Source organism: Enhydra lutris, unplaced genomic scaffold, assembly GCF_002288905.1.
Source record: "Enhydra lutris kenyoni isolate GAN:26980312 unplaced genomic scaffold, ASM228890v2 scaffoldscaffold16, whole genome shotgun sequence".
Classification (NCBI taxonomy): domain Eukaryota; kingdom Metazoa; phylum Chordata; class Mammalia; order Carnivora; family Mustelidae; genus Enhydra; species Enhydra lutris.
Window position 1 is genome coordinate 30,546,377 of NW_019154100.1, and position 12,653 is coordinate 30,559,029.

General features: G+C 58.3%; 1 protein-coding gene across 1 annotated transcript; it reads left to right on the forward strand.

Annotated features, from left to right (window-relative positions):
• The first annotated feature begins 702 nt into the window (after window positions 1-702).
• On the forward strand, window positions 703-12,409 carry LOC111147371 (aquaporin 1 (Colton blood group)). The gene is made up of 4 exons (XM_022503377.1): window positions 703-1,143; window positions 10,612-10,776; window positions 11,047-11,127; window positions 11,867-12,409. The coding sequence occupies exons 1-4, from the start codon at window positions 754-756 to the stop codon at window positions 12,044-12,046; spliced, it is 816 nt and encodes a 271-aa protein (XP_022359085.1). The 5' UTR covers window positions 703-753; the 3' UTR covers window positions 12,047-12,409.
• The last annotated feature ends 244 nt before the right edge of the window (window positions 12,410-12,653 follow it).

Consider the following 12,653-nt stretch of genomic DNA (forward strand, 5'->3'; position numbering starts at 1 on the left):
CTTGCCTATCTCGGGCCTGCCCTTGACCACAGAGTACAGGGTGGGCCACAGATGAGCTCTCTGTGCCTCCTGATGTCTGTGTGCCTCCATTAGCTGGGCCTGGCCTGTGGTGCTGGGGCCCTAAAGTGACATCCAGCAGCCAGGCCTGGGCTGGGGTGCAGGAGGCCCAGAATGGCCCTGGGGACCCCTGGGCCCCTGTCTCTAGACTAACCGCACTGTGGGGCGGGATGGGGATGCCGGGCAAGCAGGATTCATGGTGCCCCGCCTCCAGGGAAGGCAATGTCCACCTGCTGAGTCCAGCCCGCCCACCCAGAGCTCCTGGCTCTGCCCATGGGCACCCCCTGAGCTTTGCACGTAGGGCGGGGACACCTGAATTTCTCTGGCCCCCTGAGTGGGGCCAGCTTGGAGGAATTTCCCAAAGCCTATTAGAGCAGTGGCTGCCTCCTGCCTGCCTCCTGGAGCTGGGCAGGGCTGAGGGCGGAGGGAGAGAGGGAGGGAGTGGGGAGAGGAGGGAGGGAAAAAAGTTGGCAGGCCGACAGCAGAGCTGTGTCTGCATCCATCGCCGAGAGGAGGCCCGTGCAGTATGGGGCGGGCCAGGAGCAAAGAGAGGCCTTCCTCCCTTTGTGCTCCCCCCTCCTCTCCTCCCCCCACAACCACTCGGGGCCCTATAAATAGGCCCAGCCCGGGCTGTGGCTCAGCTCTCAGAGGGAGTCGAGCACCAGGCAGTGGTATCCAGCCAAGCCCCCTGCCAGCATGGCCAGCGAGTTCAAGAAGAAGCTCTTCTGGAGGGCAGTGGTGGCCGAGTTCCTGGCCATGACCCTCTTCGTCTTCATTAGCATTGGTTCTGCTCTCGGCTTCAACTACCCGCTGAGGAACAACCAGACAGCAGGTGCGCCCCAGGATAACGTGAAGGTGTCCCTGGCCTTTGGGCTGAGCATCGCCACACTAGCCCAGAGTGTGGGCCACATTAGTGGTGCCCACCTCAACCCGGCCGTCACGCTGGGGCTGCTGCTCAGCTGTCAGATCAGCATCCTCCGGGCCGTCATGTACATTGTCGCCCAGTGCGTGGGTGCCATCGTGGCCACCGCCATCCTCTCGGGCATCACCTCCTCCCTGCCGGACAATTCGCTCGGCCGAAATGAGGTAAGCGGGGTGGCCCCAGGCACTTGGGGCTCTGGCGAGGAGCAGAGATGGTTGGGGTCTCAATTTCCACCCATCGTGCAGATGGGGACACTGAGGAGCAGAGAGGACATTAGGTGGCTGGCAGTCATGTGGACTCGGGGCTGGAGCTCAGCTGCACCTGCAGCATGGAGCCCATTTTCTGCCAGGCACTGTGGGAGGCTGAGACCCAGACAACAGCCGTCTTGCCAATGTCCCCTGTGGGCCTCTGTTATAGGGACTAAACTCTGAGGTTAGTCCCCCAACTAAGGTTGGGGCCAGCAGTTCCTCACCTCTCAGCTGTAGTTTCTTGACCCCCCTCAGCCTGCCGGGGTGGCCACCTCCCTCTTCCTACAGCCTGGACCCTGGGGAGATACTGCCCACTGTCCCCAGCCACCCTGAGCCGGAGTCCCAGGGCATCTGCGCCGGGTCAGCAAGAGTGAGCAGGACACAGGTGGGAGGCCCCACGGGTCCCCAGCCCGTCCCGCATTCACACAGGTGCCTAAACACACCGCCTTCAAGGAGAAAGCCCCCCCCCCCACTCCTTGGCCCCCAGGAATTAGACCAAGTTGGGGGTGGAAGGAGAGAGAAAACCTTGTCTGGGCTGTTGGCAGGTGGCTTTCCTGGATTGCAGTGTGGGGTGACGGCTGGGTGGGGACCTCTGGCCTCCCATCTGCACTCTGCCACCGGCCCCGTGAGGTGTGGCACATGTATTTGTGTGTGTGAACAGTGTGTGCACGTGGATGTTGGCATGGGTCTCTGGGCTTGTGTAAGCTGCGCGTTCCCGTGTGTGCCTGCATCTGGAAGCATGTCTGCAAGTGTTCGTGCTGTGCTGTAAGCAGGCGGGGGTGAGCATGTACCTGTGTGTGCCCACTGCTCCTGGCTCTAGTGGGGTCTGGGCAGGGGGCTCTAATGGTGAGCAGATGTTGGTGAGTCCGGGGCAGGCTGCTGTAAAGAATTCCTCCCCAGCTGCTTAGCCCTGCTAACTGGCCGTTGACGGCAGTTTCCTGCTGTTGCAGACCAGGGCTTTTCCAACCCCTCGGCCAAGTGCAAACTCAGACCAGGCTTGGGCCACAGCAGGGGGAAATTTGGCCTGAGAGAGGCAGAGGAAGGCTTGGAGGGTGCCTTCCCAGGGAAGGGGAGAGACGAAGGAGCACAGAGGAGGAATCGGATCTACAGAAAGGAGGCTGGCCGGGGCAGGGCAGGCGGGCGAGTGTAGGGACATCGAGGGAGGTGGCCAAGGGCTCCTCAGAGACGGTGGCAGGTGATGATAGCAATTGTTCCCTTACTTCCCAGCCAAAGTTCAGAGCCTGGCGCTGCGGCTGGGGGGAGGCTTGGTAAGGTCTGGTGCAGAGGGCAGCTGGCATAGCCTTGCCGCGGGGGGATTAGCACTTCTGGTGTCACAGTGACACCCTACCCGGCCCCCTTGCAGAGCCAACTGCTGCTTAGCCCAAGATTGAAGATTAGCCTGCAGGCTGGAGTTTAGACTTTAGTCGGGAAAGATGTGGCCGAGGTGGGTGGAAGGGACTGGAGCTCTGGCAGGCCGCACTGCTCCAAGCCTCGGTCTCTACAGAAGGGCAGAGCCTGGTGCCTGAGGGGGTGGCCCCTAGGTAGGGTCAGGTTCACAGTGGGGTCTGATGGCGGGAGGTGGGGGGAAGGAGGTCTTCATAAGGGGAAGGGTTGAATCTCTGCAGACCTGCCCCATCTTGACCTACCTTCTCGAGGGACAGGAGGGACAGGCATCTGTTGGCCAACTTTGTGCTCTGATTTGGGCATCTTAGGTAGAGGCTGGGAGGGCAGCCACCTGCTATGGTGTCATGATCTGGCTGCACCCTGCTCCAGTGTCCTTTCCCTTCTCTGGCCTCCATTTTCCAGAGTTACCTGGATGCCTGGGCTGGGCAGGTTGCTGATGGAGGAGTAAAAGGGACTGGCTCAGGCTGGGGTCCAGCCGGGTCTGGGAGGCACGCACACCAGGTTCAAGTCCTGTCTGCAGCTAACTTGTTGAGTTGCCCTAGAGCTGAGGACCCTGAGACTCCAAGAGGGAACCTAGGTCTCTAGATATTTCTTGGACCTCCTGTACTACCAGCAAACTTACATTGTGGACTTGAGTTTATTATCACCATTCCCAGGAGGGTCTGGCTAAGACGAGTCCAAGAGGGGGCCACGCCGAACATAGGGATACTGAGTGTTGTGGTGGGATGCAGGAACTGTCCTGTCTACACCGTAGAAGTTGGGGGTTCAGAAGTATAAGTGCTGGGCCTAGAAACAAAGCATCTCGCCCAGGGACTCCTGCAGATCCTGAACCTGGGATCTGAAGGGATCTGAAGGCAGCTGGCAGGTGGTCCCAATGCCTCAAGAGGGGCAGAGAGCCATCTATGCAGCGAGTGACACACTCTTTCCTCCAGGCTCTGAGGGAGGCTCCCGCAGCCCCTTGGGCCCTGGACCCCACCCTGGCCCAAACCTAGGTGGAGCCCTTTGTTGGCATGGAGATTCCTAAGGAAAATAGGGAAAGAAGTGGCAGGAAGTGGTTGGGGTGAGTCAGGGGGTGTCCCTGGGGGCACAGTGGGGGCAACTTTCTTCTCACTGAGTCAGGGCTTGGGATACACCCTGGAGAGACCATGGGCCTCTGTCCCGCCTATAGGATCCTGGCTGGTTCTAAGAGCCAAACCCCAATTTTGGCCCAAAATGAGAGTGTCAGAGTCAGGGGTTGGTGGCCTTATCTGGCCCTGCCCTACCCAGACACTACCATTCTTCATGCCAGCGGTCTCGCCTGTGTGGCCCCAGTTTCCATCTGTGAAATAGAGACACAGGGCGTGTCTGGGCTCTGCAAAATGAAAGATGCTCCCGAACCATGGTGTCCTGACTGTTAGCCGGCTCTTTTTATTCTTCCCCTCTCCAGCTCATTCACCCATGCTCCCCGCAAACTGCACTGGGACTGCTGGCAGCCAGCTCCCTACCCTGGGAGACCAAGGCCCCTGGTGGGCAAGATAAGCCCTTCGCACAGCACAGCGGCTTGTGATACTGGGCAGGAGGCAGGTGTGATAAGATGTGTCAGGGCGGCAAGGGAATTTCTGCCTCTGAACCGTGGGGAGGACCAGGAAGGCTTCAAGGAGGAAGTGCCATGGGAGCCTGAATGTGGAGACAGGGAAAGGGCTTCCAGGCAGAGAAAGGGCATGAGCGCAGGCAAGGTGGCAGTGGGAAGTCAGAGCCGGGGAGTTGCAGGGTGGGGTTGGTGGGAGGCTGGGGCTCTGGAGGGCGGACGGTCAGGATTGAGGTTAGTGTCTGCCTGTGTCTGAGAGGGGACTGGAGGCCTGGGATTTTAGCCCCCGAGGGGCTCAGGCAGGGCAAACCTTTCCTCTGTGTGGTCTTTCTCTCAGCCCTGCTGATTCTGGGCCTGACTGCCGGGGGACTGCCTCTGTCTGCTCCATCCAGGGCCTGATCTCAGCCCTAAACTCTCACCTTCCCCAGTTTCCTGGGCTCAGTTTCCCTAAGCACAGAGTGAAAGGGTTGTCCTTTCCCTGTTAGCCGCCCTCGCCCGCACTGGCCACGAGTCCTTCCAGGGTTGAGGGTCCCTCCACCTTCTTCAGAGTTGGGGGTGGCTTGGGGAAAAGGAAGCCAGTTTTCAGATGGACGTGCCCAGAGAGGAGGCTGGGGGCTGGGTGGAGGTGCCCTAGCTGGGACCTATAATTACCGGTTCCAGGCGGAACCAGATGAGGGGGAGGGCGAAGAGAGGCGGGAGCTTTGTGGTGACTTCCCTCACCACGGAAAATTCTGAGGTGGTTTTCCCTGTGAAGGGCCTTGGAGCAGCCCTGCCAGGCCCATGCTGCCCACCCCAAAGCCTGGCCTTACCCAGGGCTCACTCTGGCAACTTCTTGTCTGAAAGGGGTGAGGCCGTGAGAGGGGACATAGCCTGCGTGAGCAGCCCAGTCTGTGAGGACTCGCCTTCCCTCCTGGCCCCCAGGTCACGGCCTCCTTCTCATGTCTTGAGCCCTTACTTCATTGCAGACCAATTCCCCACAACCTGGGTTCAGCCCCAGAGTGCTCCCCACTTTCTCTAGGGCCCCACCCAGTGGGGGTTCCTCCAGCACCAGGGCTTTCCCCAGGCTGGACAGACATGTCCCACATCCACCCCGTAGGGACTGGCTCAGGAAGGCTTTCCCTAAGAGCCCCTCGTTCTTGTTGGCAGAGCCTCCCTGGAAGTGGGGAAGTGGGGGGAGTGGGAGGGGCATGGTCCCTGCCCTCTCGAAGCTCCAGTGGGTCTGGGGCCTCCTGAATAGCTGGGGCTGAGTCAACATGCCTGCAGGCGTGGGCAGGAAAATGTCATGGTCAATGTCCCCTCAGCCAGGGCATCTCCCCAGGAACTGGGGGGCTCCTTGACCCCCCCCCATTGGTGGCATACAGGGCTAAGTGAAGGGCCATTTTCATGTTACCAAGGAGCTGCACTCCAGTGGCATTAAGAACCCCAACGCAATAGATGGTAGAAAAGACTGGAAAATGCCCTATTTCCAGCAGCAGCTCCTGTCAGTGCCTGAAATCCTACCACTGGGACCATAGAGAGGCAGATACAATTGGGATGGGGCTGCCCCTGAGTCCATAAGGCCCCCATAAGTCCATAAGGGCTTGCGGGTAGAATCTGCCTGCTTCTGGCCGCTCTGGGAAGGAGATCCTGGAACAGGCTTTGTCCCTATTGAGACCCCAGTCCAGATGGCTCTGTGGGAATCCTGCACTGACGATCCTGACCAGGAGGGTGACTGCAGGTTCTGGGGGCAGGGAGGGGTTCCATGTCAGACCTGAAGGCATCCTGGGGCTAACATCTGGGCCAGTGCCTCCATTTTATTGATCAGGAAACTGAGGCCAAAGAGGCATTGAGATTGTTGGGTTGTGTAGCTGATCAGGGCAGGGGAGGAGGGAGCCCCCAGCTTGCCTCCTGGCCCTTCGTGCTTTCTGCTGCTCTAAAGTGCACATACTCACACTTCACTGACACACACACACACAGACACACACACACAGCACGGGGGTGGGGAGGCACACACAGGTGGGTGTAGAGCACATTTGCAAGCCTGGGCAGTCCCACTCAGGCCCTGGGATCCCAGGAGGGTGGGATAAGTGCTTCTCAATGAGCCTCTTCCTTTCCCCGGCAGGAGGGTGGGGACTGCCCTGGAGTAAGGAAAAGAAGGAGGGAGGGAAGGAGGAAGCCATTGTTTTGTGTATTGTTTCTTGTCAGGAAGATGAAGTGGCTTCTGGGAGCAAATAAGGACCCTCTGAAATCCACTGCTCACTCTGTCCCTCATGGGGGCCTCCTTCCCTTCTCGACCCCTGTCCCTAGCTAGTGGTGGCACTTCTGCTGCCAGGGGACAGGATGGCACACTCAAAAGTTCCACCAGATGCCCAGCACGGTCATGCAGGGCCATGTGCCACAGAGAGACCCCCCCAGACACACAGAGCCCTCCCGTGGCAAGAGATGGCTCGTGTGTGATCGAGATTCTCAGAGACAGCTGGGACACCCGGGCTAACACAGGACCAGCTGGTCTGCGCGTCCACATGGGGGCTGAAAGTGAGGGGATATTCTCAAATTTGGGGTGCAGGGCTTTATGCATTTTCCTTAAATCGAGCTTGTTAATTATGAGGCTCAAATCCTTCCCGTTGCTGCTATTTATAGTGTCTGACTGCTTTAGTCTCTCCATTTCTGAGAGAGGGCTGGTAAACTCTCCCACTCTGGTGGCTGAGTGACCAAATTCACCTTACAGTTCTGTCCGTTGTCATTTTTTTCTAGGCTATCTTGTTTGGCGCATACAGGTTTCGAATTTATGTAGCTCTTTGATAGACTTGTCATTCAATTACGATGTAATAAGCCTCTTAATATCTAATGAAAAAGAAAAGGAAAGAGTCACACCCGGACACATACAGTCACCCCTAGATCCTGCAGACACCAGCCTATAAAGATACACAGAGGCACACAAAGCGTTGTTTACCTGGAGGGACATGCACACAGGAATACCCATCAAGGAGTGACACAAGGGACCCACTGAGGTCCCCCTGACTGTGAGTGCTGAGTCCTGGAGCAGTGGGCAAATAGGGCAGGCCTCGAAGTCTCCCCTCCCCTGTTTTTCAAGACTGGATGCTCAGCCAGGCCCGTTTAGGAACCTGCTGTTTTCCAAGGATGAGTCACCAGGGCGTCCAGGTCGAGTTGGGGCCCTGGGCCTAGGCAGCGACCTTGGTCATTCTGTCCATGGGCAGCAGGGATGGGTTGAGGCCCGCTGTCTTGAGAGCTCAGTCCCATACGCTCTCCCTCTCCCACCGTCCTGGGGCCTGGGTCACACTGACCGCTATAGACCCATCTTCCACCCGCTCCTCGGTCCAAGCTGGAAACAGCCAGGTCCCTTGGCTGGACCTGTAGATAGTCAGGATCCTTGGCTGGGATGAGATGGCTTTGCTCTCTCCTCCCTGGGTCTCAGCTCCCTCATCCATTACCTCACAGAGGCTTGTGCGGGCCTCCCCGTAAGACCCACAAAAACTAATGACTGGCCTCTGGTGTCCCAGCCAAAAAGCAGGTAAATCGGCCCTAAATCCAGAGAGCTTCCCTGGAGCCAGGCTGCCTCTAGAGAGGGTGGGAGTTCTAAAAAATTAGCATTCTCTGCTGCTTCTCTCACTATACGGCAAGTGTCTCCTCTGAGGTCCAGGCAGTAAGAAGAGAAGGTCTCCCCACTCCGTCCTCACCAAGCTCCCAGGCCAGGGGTTTGAGGCATCCACAGAGGAGGCTGGAAGGTTACTTCCCGGCAAGAGTTGCAGGCGGTTCAGTGAGAGCCTGATGGCACAGCCACAGAAGTGGAGTCTGTGGGGTCTGAGCTGGGCCTTGAGGGGACTTACCTGGATTTGATGTGAAAATGGAGAGCTTGCTTCTTTCTGATACTTCAGATTCAATGTGGGTCTTATTCTGTTGTTCAAACTTATATTCATAAAACTAATGTTGTTGTTGTTGTTGTTGTTGTTGTTGTTTTGAAGGAGACTTAATCAGTGGCATATAAGACTAAGCTGGGCAAAACTCCCTGGGAACGTGCGAACATTTTTTTTTTCCAATACCAAGGGACCACAACTGAGATCAGCCCTATTGAAGCAATTGTTTCTGATTTAATGGGTTGTAAACAATAACATTATTTTGAGTTTTTACCTGCTTTCTTCTGGACATCCACTTTCAGCAGACCTTTAACAATCCCTCCCTTTCAGTACTGAATTATCAAGTTTTGCCCAATGTAAGTCACACACGTGTGCTGGTAGTCAAAGGAGAAGTGGTCAGCAGACGCTTAAGCAATCAGGGGAGGCTTCCTGGTGGTGCTGGTTGTGATGGCTATTGGGAGAAGAAGTTCATCAACCCATGCGGTTTGAGCTAAGGCTCTGGGTGGTCAGGAAAGGGGGTATAACGCAGAGTTCCCAGGGCAGGTGGCCACCCCCTCCACTTCCCGTAGACTCAGAGAGCTGGGCATGGCCCTGGGCCCCTGGCTCTGCTCATTTTGCATGAGTACCTGTGCCTATGGGCTGAGCAGGGGCTGGGGTACTCAGACCTGGTTAAGAATTGGGGGAGGAGATGAGCTTGCCCAGGCCATGTCTGTGAGAGGGTGGGGATGGGGGAGGCTAGGAGGCAGAAGCCACTTAGAACGATGGCTCCATTAATCGGCGTGCCAGCCCTGGTTTCCGGACTCCTGCCAGCTAATAATTAGGCTGAGCCTGGAGAGCCAAGGAGAGAGCAGGAAGAGGAGCCTTGGGCTTCCTGAAGACTGTCAGGAGGGCAGCAGCAGGCGTGAGTGGGGATAGGCATTTCTGCAAGTCGGCCTGGTCTCATGGGCCTCACCTCCATGGAGCTCATTACGGCTCCTGACAGGCCTCACTCTTGTCTCCACAATCCTATGCAGGGCCCTTCCCCTTCCACCTGTCCCTCAGTCCAGCAGATAAGGTGAGAAAGAATAAGAAAAAAGCCACAGCTGTCCCGGTCCCTCCTGCCTCTGCAGCCCTTCCCAAATGCCCCGAGACCCTCCCCACCGCATTGCCTTAGAAACTCCAGCCACTCTGGAAAGTGGGCAGGGAAAGCTATTTTACAGATAGGGAAACTGAGGATCAGACTGGAGAAAGGCCATGGCCATGGCACCAGCAAGGGGGAGAGTCAGGACCTGAACACAGGGCTTCTGCCTCTACCACCCAACCTAGGAATGGAAAGAAAACTGGGCATTGTCCAGATGGCTGGCTGGGCTGAGGGGTCACAGTTCTGGGGTCCGCCAGGAAAAGCCTAGAGCTGGGGCTGCAGCACAGGGGAGGGGATGTGAGTCACTTTCCCTGTGACCCAGGACTGCAGACAAAGGCGGGAAGAGAATTGTTCTTGTAAGATGGCCTCAGGGTGGGGCTGAGAAAACTCAGGGGTTAGGGGGATGGAGGAGAGCCCCCCACCTAGGGTTTTATAAAATGCCCCTTGGCTTTGGAGGACCACCCCCTCTCCCTTCGTCTCCAGGATGAGACTTCAAGTTCAGGCTTATTTGGACACACCAGCTCTACCTGGAGGAAGCAGACGGCATGGCCACATCTGGGTGTCTCTGCCAGTGGGCCTTTGTCCATGCGGCTCAGCTCCCCTGTGTGGGTGCACCTGACCCCTGGGACCCCCACAAAGGGGAGGGTGTGGGGGATCCCTGGGAAGGGGTCTTCCTGGTGCAGCTGCAGGGGGAGGGCTCTGATGACCTCATGGCAGCTCCCATTCCCTTCTTTTTCCATGAGTCATGTTTCTAAAAGCAGCCCAAGAGCAAGTGGCAGCCAGACGGTGGTGGCGGGGCCTATGCAGCCAGGGAGATTGGGGGGGGGGGCTGGTCCAGGAGAGAGGGGAAAACAGGGAAGGCAGAGAAGAAAAGGGAGAGACAGACAAGGTGGGGTAGGAGACAGAGGGTGGGGGAGCAAGGGAGACAGCCTCAAGGAGAGAAACTAAGGGAGTGGGGCTGGCTAACCAACGAAGACCCTCCCCAGCTTTGGGAGTTTTAGACGCAGCAGGGAATGGGGTGGAATATTCTGGAATTGTGGGGTGTGAAGCCGTGTGTCCAGGTGGGCCTTCCCACATGTGGGACTTGCCCCTCCCCCCGGGTACTCAGGTACCCCAGGATGCCCTTGCTGGCTGGGCCGGAGGCAGAGGCTGGGCTCCCTCCCAGGCTTCTCCAGCCTCCAGGCAGAGCACAGAGGGTGGAGGCAGGTACCAGGGGCCGGGCTGGCAACTCCTCAATGCTATGGGAGGAACAAAGCCTGTTGTCCACTACCCATGCTGTGTGCTGGGGTGGGGACTGGCCCCCCACCACACTGGGCCCAGCAGGGGGGGTTGTGATGGGCTCTAAGGACACAGAGGTGCCTGGGCCCGGGGGGGGGGGCTCTAGGACACAGTCCCCACCTTGTCTGCTCAACGAACCTTGCTGTCCCTCTTCCTGACAGCTGGCCCCTGGCGTGAACTCTGGTCAGGGCTTGGGCATCGAGATCATCGGCACCCTGCAGCTCGTGCTGTGTGTGCTCGCCACCACAGATAGGAGGCGCCGGGACCTCGGGGGTTCGGGACCTCTTGCCATTGGCCTCTCTGTGGCCCTGGGACACCTGCTGGCGGTGAGTGTGGGGCCTCCCCAGCTGGGAATGGGGAGAACAGGGCCAGGCAGGGCGGTTGGGGTACCCTGTCATGGGTAGGACACTGGGGCCAGGGTCTTGCTCTGAGAGGGCAGCATGGGGACCTCCTGACCATCTTTCTGGGTCAGCGTGCCCCTGTTTTTCTGGGTCTGATTATCACCTATTCTCTCTCTGTGTGTCACGATGTCCCCTCTCCCTCTGTCTCTACTTCTCTGGATCTCCCCCTTCTGCCTCCCACCTTGCCCCTCTCAGATCGACTACACAGGCTGTGGCATCAACCCCGCCCGGTCCTTCGGCTCCTCTGTGATCACACACAACTTCAAGGACCACTGGGTAAGGGGTCGCAGGGCTATCCCCAGGGGGAGGCGGGAGGTTTTGGTGCTGAGTGATGGTCCCAGCTCCACACTGTGGCATCCTCTCATCACGGAGGCTCTGGGAGACTGAAAGGGCTGAGGAAATCGGGAAAGTGAGGCTTGACATGGGGGTGGTGGGGTGCAGCGCCCCAGCAGCGTGATGAGGAGCCAGACCCAATCATGGCCCTACCCTTTTCCCATTCAGTGCGACACAGGCAAGCTGTTATTCTCTGAGCAGTGAAGTGGGGTGTCATGAACCCTACTTAACTCCCAGGGTGGCCTCTGGGACCGACGGCCTCGCCGCCTGTAGGTTGAGTGTAGCACAGAGTCAGCACTCAGCAGATGGAGCTGTTCCTCCTGTCCATGTGACTGTTTCAGGCCACCGTTTATCAAGCTAGACCTTCCTGGGGCCCTTCTGACACTGGGGAGGGTGGGACAGGGTTGGCCCAGTCACACCAGGCACCCCGAGCTGGGGCACATGGAGGCAAGGAAAGGCCCACTGGCAGCGTCCTGGGATAGTGGATGTCTTGGGCCTGTTCTGCAAGCCCTGGAATCAGGACATTGGGCTTCGACACTGCCTACCTCTAAATCCAGGCACAGATGGGGAGGGAGCCCATGCCGTGGGGTGGTGGTGGGTGCCTCTCAGGGCAGATGTCCCTGGAGAGGAGGAGCCCAGGGTGTCGGTGGACAGCCCCTGAGCATGTCCACTTTGTTCCTAGATTTTCTGGGTGGGGCCGTTCATCGGGGGAGCTCTGGCTGTGCTCATCTACGACTTCATCCTGGCCCCGCGCAGCAGCGACCTAACGGACCGCGTGAAGGTGTGGACCAGCGGCCAGGTGGAGGAGTACGACCTGGATGGCGACGACATCAACTCGAGGGTGGAGATGAAGCCCAAATAGAGAGGCCCCGGCCCGGGCACCCACGTGGGGGCGGGGCAGGGGAGGGCAGAGGGCGGGGAGGGGAAAATCCTGTTGCAGACGTTCTGACAAGCTGGCCAACGTTGCTTCCCAAAGATCCTCCAGAACTGCGTGGTCAAGCCTGGTTCGGGACTGTTTCTATCATTTTCTTTCTCTTTCTCTGTTTCCTGGCCTCTGGGCTTCCTGGGGACCAAGATTTATCAATCACTCACTCCCTTGAAGTCATGGAGGAGGTGAAAGAGAGGGACCCACCCTGCTAAGCTGTCCCCTCAGAGTGTGAGGGAAGGTGTGCCAGGAAGTCCGCCTCATCCCAGAGGTGCTCCACGGCTCGCCTGCTACAGGTCTCTTGGGCACCGCCCTGTTTGCTTGTGCCTTTGGGCGTGGCCCTCCTTCTGGAACAGTCCCTCTACCCCCGAGAGTGCTCCAAGGGGAAGAGATCCCAGGAGGTGTATGATAGGGCAAGTGGCAGACTGGCTTCATTCCTGTGGTTTGGCTGGACCTCCAGCCCGCCCCCCCCCCCGCGACTTGCTGCATGACCTTGTGATCGTCCATATCTTAGGGCCCCTGTGACCCCATCTGTAGAGTGGCA